The following is an 11,864-nucleotide window of genomic DNA, read 5'->3' as shown; positions in this document are numbered from 1 at the left end:
TATAGTGACTTGATATTTGGCGAAAATATCAGTTGTATGAAATCCTAATGTTACTTACTTTTGTATTTGGGATAATTTTTGTATTTGGTAGCCAAGTGGGTAATGCATTCTCCGAAAAACACTGGGTTCTATTCCCCACATGGGTACTGTGTGAAAAGCCCGTATCTGGTGTCCCTGTAGATATATTGCTGGAATATTGCTAAAAGCTGTGTGAAACTATACTAACTTGCTCACTCATTATATAGTATTTTGAGATCACTTACATGACTTATGTGATTGAAAGTTTTGATAATTATGAATACCGTATTCGACGTAATAAGCGCCCTGGGCGCTCTCAAAATTTCGTGGTTTATGCTGACAGCCTGAAATGTTTATGTACGACAAATATATTTTTCCAGAATTAAATTCCCCATAATTGAGGGTGCATATCACACACGAGTGTGTATTATACGCGAATAAATAAGTATTGTATACATTGATCACTTGGAAAGGCTGCTGATTGGGATTGTTCACTAGCCAATATATTAGAAAATATTCCCGTGGGCGCTTATTAGAGCGGGGCGCGTATTACGTTGAATATTACGTTCTGTTTTTATGTATAAGAACCTATTTTATGCAATTTTGCATTGCCTTGTTTATCTTTCCTTTTATTTTGATGTAATGCAAACATTTGAGAAAAAATCAGGTGAGCCTTATGGCACTACAGGAATTGTTTTCAGAAGATTAATTACAATGCTGTATTTTCTGTAAAAATTACTGTTTGCTATGGCTTTTTTACATTGGTTAACATGGTTTGGTTAACAGTTGCTTTCATAAATTGCCATTACCTTACTGACTGAGAAACCAACTTTTTACCCTTTGTCAACATATGCGTGTTTCTTATGTTTTTAATATCAAGCTTTTAAAGATGTTATAAATTGTTTCAGGTACCTGGATTTCACATTGTGACCAGATCAGACAAGTCATACAAAAGACTCTCCGGATGATGAATAATCCTCCCCAGAAAAAAAGTCAGGGGGCAAGTGTTCGTGTCGTTTACCATTGTTTCACTTTATTGTTTCTATTTCATGCATTTTGAGTGAATAAGTGACTCTTAGATTGAGTTTTCAAGTTATCATTTTGGCAGATATATTTAAATTTAAGTCGACAGATTTCGTTAGAGTCGAATGTGGGCCCACTTTGCCCGTCCGATGGAGTGAGATAGATGTTATGCCATCCATTGAGTCATTCAATACCCTGGAGAGACCGTTAATTGTACTGCTGAATAAAGTGACAGACACGATACTGCCTTGTGGGACACCCTGATCCTGATTGTAATGGTCAGACAGGGTTAAACTTGCACAGAGTTGAAATTGTCTGTCCGTTAAAAAACTGAATATAAACTGAGGCAAACGACCTTGTAATCTAAAATCACGAAGATCTCTTAAAATTCCAAGATTCCAAGATGCGAGTGGTGACAAATTTTAATGTATAACATGACGATCGCCAATGTAAATGAATGTGAGTAAAATAGTGAAAAATCAACACAACCTTGACTGACATGAGATTATAATGCAATTATCATTACTGTATGATTAGCGAGATGCGTCAAAGCAGAAAGCACTTGGCTTGTTTTTCTAATGACCGGATGCCTTTGTGATTACAACTGACCACTGACAACAGTGGTGACAAGTTTTTATCCTCTAATGAAGCTGAAATGATTGTTGGTGAACTTTGGCACCTTCTCATAGAAGTTGCCGATGATGGGACAGATTATAATCGTACATATAAACCTTTCCCGACATTAACCAGGTGAAGACAAAAGGTGGTTAATGCAAAACTAACACACAGAGGCGGCGTAAATAAAGTCGTTTGGTTTTTTTCTTACGCGTAAATGCTAGATAGCAGTATGAAAACATAAACAGCTCAACTTGGTATTTGCAATTCTGAAAACAAGGGGACATGATATTCTTAACACACTATATTGCCTGTTGTATTCACTGTGCACAGGTGTTTTGTGCTTTGGTTAATAGTGGCCTGTGGCCCTTGCTTTAAAACTATACATCATATTGTTATGCTCAAATATGTTTCATGAATTGTTTCTAAATATAACTTTGCATTATTGACTCAATATATGACTGTGAATATATTAACTTGGTCGCGTCGCTATATGGCTGTAATAATGCCGATGCGACGTAAACTTTTAACTCACTCACTCACTCACTCACAAAAGCCGTATAATATTGTATATATCATCCAATTATATAGTACAAGCGTCTCACCGTATAGCGGTATAATATTGTAAATATCTCATCCTCATCATCCAAGTGTACAGTTGTAATAACATACTTGCTCTATATGTTTGTTTTCAATAATGAAACTAAAACCGATTGTAAATTTATGTTTCCTGTTTGACTTGTTAAGATACAGCTTGAACCAAAACGAAACAACCAAAAGAACGTTGTGTTTGTTTTGAGGACAAATATTTCCTATGCAGCTGTTGTGTTATGAAAATGTGTGTATCACAACTCCATGTATAAATCGGCAAAATAAATATTTCCCTTGACGCAGTTCGTTAAACCAATACAAGTCTGTTTATAATAGATTATACTCACGCGGAAGGACTGAAAGTACACGGATGGTTTGGAAGTACGTATACTGAGACACATTCACATTCCTAAAGAAATATATGAAAATATAAATAATTATTGTAGTTAAAGAATTAAATGTGTACAATGTGTGGAGCCCATTTCTGGTGATATTGCTGGAATATTGCTAAAACCATACTCACTCACTCACTCTAACTTTAGTTATCAAACAGTGGTCGTTGCCCATGAGTCACTCCTGTAAGTGGCACCATGTCTGTAACATATAACTTTGGTGGTTTTTAATGATAACCTGTTTTTAAAAAAATACAGTTATAAACATAGACAAACACCGCTGTGTCGAACTTGAAGGACCTACGTAAATAGTTCGAGTTAGCCAAGGTTCGACACAAGCGACAACGATGAATATAGAAGGAATACGCAGGAACCAATCTTTTACTTAGACAACCGTAGGTTCAACACATGTTTGTGTGTGTTTGTGTGTGTTTGTGTGTTTGTGTGTGTATGCTTGTGCGTGCGTGTAGGTGTGTGCGGGCGTGCATGCGTGTGAGTGTATGTGCGTGTGTGTATATATTCTCTTGAAACACAACCATTATCTTACTGTTGTCCGAATATTGTGTCTTCCCGCGATTTTGAAACGAGACATCCCAAGTTATAAATGAATAGTTCCTGTTTATACGGCACTCACATAAGGAAGCGTATTCTGTCTCTTGTTGTGTCACCATGCCAGTGAAACGTGATAACAAACTATGTTTTTTTTTCTAAAACCAGTTTGCAGCGAGTGGAAGGTCAACTGTATTTTAGATTACTGATTATGCACTGTTCGACCTTGCAGCGGGAAGTTGATGTCAAGTTATCAAACATGGGTGGTCAGACAAACACATCACATGACATGTCTGGTGTGACCAAGTAAATCTTGATTTATGTGAAACCACCCTCCTGCTTACACTGAGATGGTATCGCATTTAAGAGGGAAGGTGAGAGGGAGAGATAGAAGGGAAAAGAGGCGTGAGAGAGGGAACGAGAGACAGGGAGAGAGGAAGAGAGAGAGGAGAGAGTGACGGGAGAGAGAGAGGGAGGAAGAGAGAGAGGGGGTAGAGAGAGAGGGACTAGAGAGACGGAGAGAGAGGAAAAGAGAGACGAGAGAGATGGGAGAGAGAGGTAAGAGAGAGGAGTGAGAGATGGGAGAGGGAGAGAGAGAAAGAAAGGGAGAGGGGGAGATAGGGACAAGAGAGACAGAGAGAGAGGAAAAAACGGAGGAGATAGGAGAGAGAGAAACGGAGAGAGGAAGAGAGAGAGTCAGAAGGGAGAGAGAGGGAAAGAGAGAGGAATAGAGAGTGAAATAAAGAGAGGAGAGGGAGAAGTCGGATTTGAAGAGTTGAAGGAGTTAAAGATGGTATTGCATTTTGCTTGACTATTGACTTAAACTTTTACATTGTATAATGTATTCTGTTCTGTATGGCCAGCCAGGGAATTGGATGCACACAGAGCTTAACTTGACTGAACTGTCAACTTAAACCACGATCAACTTAAATGTGTTTGTGGAGGTAATGGGTAATGAGTGAAATTGCAAGGTTTCAATTCAGTGTTGTATATGATTATAGACCTGCACAAATATACTCAACAACAAAAGTTCCTGTGACACACATATTTTAGCGTATTTTTTCAAACAAGGAAAGTTTGGATTTCAATATTGTAGTACATGTATGGAATCAAGTCACAAAAACGCAACTGCTACAGAAAAATATGCATTCTATGCAGAAGTTGACTTTATGCAAGTCCCATGCATTTCACTACCCAATAATGGGTATAAAGACATGTGCGTTAACGGGATTCCATATGCATTGTTTAGCATCTTGCTGACAACAACCACTCAGAAAAAAGACAAAATTACGCAATTATTCAACGTTACGAAATGCCACGCCTGTCCGAAAATGAGCGTCTGCGAGCCATTAGTATGCTTGAAGCAGAATCGGGACAACGTGATGTTGCAAGACAATTTAAAGTCCACAGAATTACCATTTAGTGTTTAGGGCAACGTTGGCAACAGACGAATGCAGTCAGAGACCATCCTCGGAGTGGCAGTCCACGCTTAACCAATTATCGACAAGACAACTGGATTCAAACAACACGCCTACGAAATCAATTCCCAGCGTGCAAGAGAAACTGCAAGAAGCATCCCTGGCCTTCGACAAATATCTTCACAAACCGTACGTCGTCGCCTCGGATGTGTAGGGATCGTCGCAAGAAGACCCGCCGGACGTCCCATTTTGACAGGAAACCACGTTTACAGTGGTACAGCCAGCGTCTATGCTGGGCGGCAATGCAGTGGGGACAAGTTCTATCCACTGACGAGTCTCGTTTTCCCCTCACCCACAGCGATGGACGGATTCGAGTGTACCGACGTCGAGGTGAACGTTACGTCAATCATCGTGTCATGGCAGAAGATCGGCTCGGGGGCGGCAGCGTTATGGTATTGGGTGGGATTACAGCAAGACAAAAGACCCGTTTGATAGTGGTAGAGGTAAATCTCAATGGACAGCGCTACCGCGACGAGATGATCGGCTCTGTTGTTCTAGCGTTTTTGCGTCGTCATGGCCAAGGCTTTACCTTTCAATATGACAACGCCCGGCCTCATACCTATTTATTAAATCGTTACTGTGCAGCCTGTATTATCTGATAATGCATTGAAATGTGTTTGGATTGGGTTGTGTAAAAGTGAGGAGTTAAAGATGGTATTGCATTTTCGCTTCAGATCTATAACCGATTTCCAACAGTATTAGTGTTGAACAGTCAAACCATGTACTGAAATCACAAGCAGCTATCAAGGTCTGTGAATAAAAAAATGCCAGTCAACAATCAGTCACAGAGCGTGACCATCCAATCCCCATTTTGATTGGTTCAAACGACATTCGTGACGTCATTGTGACCTATCCTGAATACAGAATGACATAATGAACAATACTTTTAAATTAAAATATATTTTTAGTAATTGATATGAAAACAACATTTTCACTGTTGAAGAAAATAACAAAGTTGATATTCACAATAAACGGTTAAATATAATGTTGGACATGCTTGTGTGTTGATAGTTTTATGAATAATATTTACACACATCAACTCATATTTTGCTATATACAATGTTTGTTTAGGTGAGATGAAATAGGTTAATGTTCAAGACAGTTGCAGTTGTATAGCAGTGTGAATGCATGTGTCCCGATATGCCTGTTATATAGTGCTAGCCTACTGATATACCGGGCCGTAGTTTAACATGGACATAGCCTCTCAGACTCCCAACCCTGATGCAACCACGTAATGTCGAGCACCGGGCAAGGTAATAACATGTACCATTTTCTATCTTTTGATTTAACATGGCAAGACACGTCTTCAGGACACTCAATTCTCTTAACGACATAGCGGTAGATCAAAGCAAGAGTTTGAATAATGGATTGAGAGTGTCATCAGTCAATAAAAGCGGTTAAAGCGCGCCCATTAGGATAAGAAATATCAACTTAAGAAATAAGTTAGGATAAGAAATATCAACATCAGTCTCTATCGTAAGCCAGTGTTTATGAAACACTACCAAATAGTGATGACAAATCGTGTTCCACGGAAAGGCCATCGAATAAAATTTTCCTCAAATAATCGATTTCTAAGTGCGCGATAATTTGGAGTAGATGTTGCCAGCAACAGCAGCGAATTCCCATTTGCCTCCATCTGCAACGTCATAAACATCTTCCGCCACACAGCCAGCTCCACTTCCACCCCTGCAGGTAGGTGGCCCACAAGGCATGGCCATGTCTTTCAGTGGTATGTCTGTGTACCACTCCAGCTCTGGGCCATCGTCCATCTCGGTAACATTGTTGCACACAGCATCCTCTGTCTGGGTGAACCTGTCAAATGAGAACAATAATATTGAACAGGTCTTTGAAAGGCATTTAGAAGTGATACACATTAGGACGAGAATTTATGGACATCAACTTCTTTATTATGAGGAACAAAACATTTCGGAGTATATCCTTCCAATTGCTTCCATTGGCCCATTGCTATGTCCATTCTTCACCTATCAGTGCTTATTACCCCCGGCCTCCCGTTTGCCCAGCGCCCATTGCCTATTACTTATCTATGTTAACTTATAAGTTCTGGCGTCATACTATCAGCGCTAATTACTTTAAAGTGTTGACTTCCATTGTCTATTGCTAATAACCTATCAGCGCCAATCATCTGATGGCTTCCCTTGTTAGTTTATACTCTTTCTTTTTTTCCCACCTTTTGTTACCTTATGAACTTTGTTGTCCTTACATGTACATATATACTATCTCTGCCTAATGGCATTTACTCACCTGATGAAGGAGTAAGCATATACTCCGAAACGTTGTGTTCCTCATAATAAAGGAGTTGACACCCATACATTCTCTTCCCTAATTATATTTATGTCATTACTAATGGACTCACATTTAAACATGTCAGTCATGTATCAGTATTGATTGAAACAAGACGCGTTTTCACAATATGCTATCAGCCTTGTGCACTTTCGCAACTTGGGACGTCTAGTAACTCAATCCTTCCTTACTTTATAACAATGTTCAGTGTGTCGTTGTACAAAACAACCTTAGCGCTACGACTGTCGTAAATCTATGTTAAGGTACGATCACCTTAGCGTTGAGATCGCTTTGTACAACGGCACCCTGGTTCGAATAATTATATGATGGCACACGTTTGAATGTGAAGCTATGCTAAACTCACACTTTTTAAAGTCATGTTTTTCGATTTCATTTCATGCCTGAGTGAAAGTACATTTTCAAATGGGTATAGTGTACTTAGCATAATAGAATGGAGCAAATGCACTGCATAACATAGGCTGATTGATAATGTACGTGTGTGCTCCCCCGTGTGACACATGCATGTCTGGACAGGTGACACAGTCAGGGGAAGCAAGTGTCACCATCAGGCAAAGATAAGTGACAAGGTTATGAATCTGTCACAGTAATAGGAAGACAATGGTCCTAATATTAGGCAGCTGTCACGACGAGCTTGGCACAGGGGACCGTTGTTGACTGGGACTCACTCACTCACTCACCTGTCCTTTCTCAATCGTTGACAATACTTGCAGCACACAACGAGGATGATCATTAACATGAAACTGAACGCCGCTGTGGAAAGCCCTACATATAGTCCCACTTTACCACCTGACAAAGAACAAATTTAATTTGTAGGAATAACTTGATTCATATCATTGTCTCAATTTTGTGAAGACCAGCCAACCAGGATAACTGTTCATACCTAATTCTGAACTTGCATAGCATTAACTATGGTATGCGAACACGACATATGATAGAATAGCTCCTGGTTTGGGTCATCTTCACGAGGCAAGGACGTTAACTGACTGTAAAAGTCCAGTTTCCACCCTTGCCCAACTAGGCTGGAATTTCTGGGTTCGATCGTTGCGCCTTCGGTGGCTATTACGGGTATCTCTCTTCTATGTCACTCCTTTTGACAATCAGATTCCACCTCTGATATTACTTGCATCTGCTGCAATATGGCGCCGCCCATTCAAGACGAGTTGATCGATAATCAAGGTCTATATTGTTATAAAACGGGTTTTACACCGCGAAGTGCATCAAATCACGTGAGCTCCTTGATTTAAAACATGAGGAGGTTGGTAAAATATCTTTTGACGCTAAGTTGACAGTACACATGCTTTACAAATTCTGCATTTCGACCGAAATCTGCACGGTAGTTTACGAATCTGATGTTGATTTCGTAACAAGATTTTGATTGGACTATGCATAGACTCGTTAGTTCAGCCAAAATAAAACTCCATAATTCCAGCCTAGTTCGGCAAGCCTGGAAATTGTACGTGTGTAGTCAGTTAACTCCCTTGCCTCAGGAAGATGGGTCTTGGTAGGTGTAGGTGTAATGGACAGGCAATGGGTAGAGAAAGGTGTGAGAGATCGAGGTACTTGTTGGTGTAACAGTAAGATCAGGTAGACACGACGGTAGTATTACAGCCATATTGTTACCAGAGCATTACTATCAAATACAATTATTATGTCAGCAAAAGACAGCATATAGCACTTTATTATATATATATACCTAGTTTGCACCACTCAGAAAGACGATGACGCAATATATAAGGTCGGGTATCACAGGGCCACAATCACATCAGGCTTTTCTCTTATATTCAGGTGTTACACTGTGTAGTAAATCCAGCTCACTTATTCACTGTTGATATAATATGTCATACATATCATGATGGATTTAACAATATCATAAGTTCACCTGAATACACATTTCTGACTGAAGGCCATGATCAATATTGTTCTTGAGAGGGGCATTTTCGCTCTTTGAAAAATAATGAACACTTAAATATTAAAGAGAGTAATAATATCAAACAGGACATAAGCTAATACCTACCAGATTCCTTATCACATGTTCCTGTCTCCCTGTTGCATTGAATACATCCACTTGAACACGTCTTGCAGTCAGTCCCGTAGTAGGAGTCTACACATCCAGACACACAGGAGGCGCCCAGCTGACAATATCCTCCATCACAACCACCTGGACATGCTGTACAGTTACCTCCTGGACTGTCACATGGTATGTTGCAGCTGGCGCCTTGATATCCTGGGACACACCCGTCAGTGCAGTTATCACTTCCATGGCTTGAGGTCATACATATGTTATTCCTACAGTTCTTGCTGCAGGTAGAACTGCATTTACGTCCGTAATACCCATTGTCACACTCAGCGAGGCAATCCCCGGACTTTCCGTCGCAGTCTGAACAGTGATAGGTGTCCTTACATGGAATGGCTGAAAGTTATATAACATACACTAAACTTCCAAAGAAATGCAAGGTCAACGCAAGTTCATTCCATTTTGTCTGAATTGATTGAAAAATACTAAAATGATGACAAATGAACTGACGTACATCCACACAAATCAGTCAGCAAAAACCATCAATTTTGCACGTCTTGTCATCCGAGGTAAATGTACGTGCATATCCTTTATAAGTGACTGAGGTGGTATTAACGCCGCTATTAACATTATTCCAGTTATATCACGGCGCGTCAGCTTAATGTGGGAGGAAACCCCGAAGTGATGCAGGTCTCAGACGTTTACCACTTCGGTGAAACCCACGAGCAAGGGTATGGTGCTGACAAACCTTGAAACATAATCGGGGCGAACCGGGACTCGAACCCACAACCATAGCTTTCCGGCGTGCCGAAGGGACGCAACTCTATACAGCGAATCGCGGCACCTTAGACATCCTGGTCAGCCTTGCCCCCGTATCCTTTATAAGATGGAAGTCAAAATCCGGTTGAAGTCAACGATGCCTTGACTGCCGCCTGTGCAAGGGGAAATATTTTTTTTGGATGTTTCAGGCTGGACACAGCTGCTATAGGCAAACATCATACAGTATCTGCCTCTCACCACTATCACAAGAATTGCACAACGTTACAACAAACAAGGTCCGTTGCTGATCGACCCCGTTCCAGCCGGCCCGAAGTTGCAACACAAGATCTCTTCATGACGGTCACTCGTCAAAGAAACAAACCCCAATCAACAACAACATAGCAGCTGTAGATCAGCAAACACGATTCGGCCGACGTCCGTATGTGGGATCAACTTTAACACAACAACACCGTCAGCGACGTTTACAGTTGGCATGTATGGCCATCCATGGCCATCTCTCTCTCCGTATACGCCTCTTACTGAACATATTTGGGACGAAATTGGACGTCGGATTACAGCGGTTAGACAACCAAACACAATTGCAAAATTAAGGGATTGAGGGATTGGTGTTTGTGTGTAACCACTTGCCTACGACATTCGTTCAGACACATGGCAACTCGATGTGGTGACGTCTTATAGCATGTGTGCTATCCCAAGGTTGTCATACTCGCTACTGATGATACTGTCTCTTAAACTACGCAAGGTATATCGTTTTAAAGTTCTGTGTTCCTTTGTTAATGCCAGTGTAACGACCAACCTTCAGTTCTTAAACTGGCAGTTCTCTCTTCGATTATATGATTTGAAACGATTGCGCTTGTCTTTTGTTCCAAAACTTTACGAAAATAAGATACACACTGATGGCTGCGGTGTTGAAAGATGAACAAAACTGAGTTACCTGAACAGATACACACTGATGGCTGCGGTGTTGAAAGATGAACACTACTGAGTCACCTGAACAAATACACATTGATGGCTGCGGTGTTGAAAGATGAACAATACTAAGTCACCTGAACAAATACACACTGATGGCTGCGGTGTTGAAAGATGAACAATACTAAGTCACCTGAACAAATACACACTGATGGCTGCGGTGTTGAAAGATGAACAATACTAAGTCACCTGAACAGATACACACTGATGGCTGCGGTGTTGAAAGATGAACAATACTGAGTCACCTGAACAAATACACACTGATGGCTGCGGTGTTGAAAGATGAACAATACTGAGTCACCTGAACAGATACACACTGATGGCTGCGGTGTTGAAAGATGGTCTAACAATTATGCGACTTTGTACTCACAGCTTTGGCTTTGAGACATAAACCAGTCTATTTATACATTACCAACTATATGATGATTTTAATGAGGAAAACTGGATTGTGGATTTTTACTGACATAATTTACTCTCATTGCTGTGTTTAGTTCAGATTCCCTTAAACCTTCAAGCAAGAGTTACGGGAGATAATAATGAAGTTGAAACATGTATGTCAACCTGGTTTCTTGTGCTACTACAGTGTATAAAGACTGATATATAGATACTAAGGATAGATTACACAGTGGATTACCTTCAGTTGCAGTTACCAAGCATGCTATCCATATCATCACCGAGACGGCCATCCTGTTGACTGAAAAGGATATGAAAACATACAAGTAATACATATACATATAAAGAACATCAATCATTAAAATACACAATGAAACGAGACGATTAAGAGCATCAACATATGCAGAAAGAGCTGCAGAGCCAGAAGAGTATACATTTATATACCAACCAGGAAGCTGAGAATACAGAGAAAATAATTTTATGGGATCCAGCGCATTATGATTATTATAAGACCAGCAGATACTTACATTCTGGAGAACAGCGTATTATGATTATTATTAGACCAGCAGATACTTACATTCTGGAGAACAGCGCATTATGATTATTATTAGACCAGCAGATACTTACATTCAGGAGAACAGCGCATTATGATTATTATTAGACCAGCAGATACTTACATTCTGGAGAACAGCGTATTATGATTGTTATTAGACCAGCAGA

The 11,864-nt window shown here is 40.3% G+C and overlaps 1 protein-coding gene across 1 annotated transcript; it reads right to left on the bottom strand.

The window, feature by feature from the left end:
* Nucleotides 1–6,237: 6,237 nt before the first annotated feature.
* On the bottom strand, nucleotides 6,238–11,437 carry LOC139461345 (delta-like protein A). Its single transcript, XM_071242961.1, has 4 exons — nucleotides 11,386–11,437; nucleotides 9,060–9,398; nucleotides 7,666–7,774; nucleotides 6,238–6,478 (listed from the first exon to the last, which is right to left on the bottom strand). The coding sequence occupies exons 1-4, from the start codon at nucleotides 11,435–11,437 to the stop codon at nucleotides 6,238–6,240; spliced, it is 741 nt and encodes a 246-aa protein (XP_071099062.1).
* Nucleotides 11,438–11,864: the final 427 nt, after the last annotated feature.

Source organism: Haliotis cracherodii, unplaced genomic scaffold (genome assembly GCF_022045235.1).
Source record: "Haliotis cracherodii isolate W230 unplaced genomic scaffold, xgHalCrac1.p SCAF_14, whole genome shotgun sequence".
NCBI classification, from domain to species: Eukaryota; Metazoa; Mollusca; class Gastropoda; order Lepetellida; family Haliotidae; genus Haliotis; species Haliotis cracherodii.
This window is presented reverse-complemented; position numbering and strand designations above follow the sequence as displayed.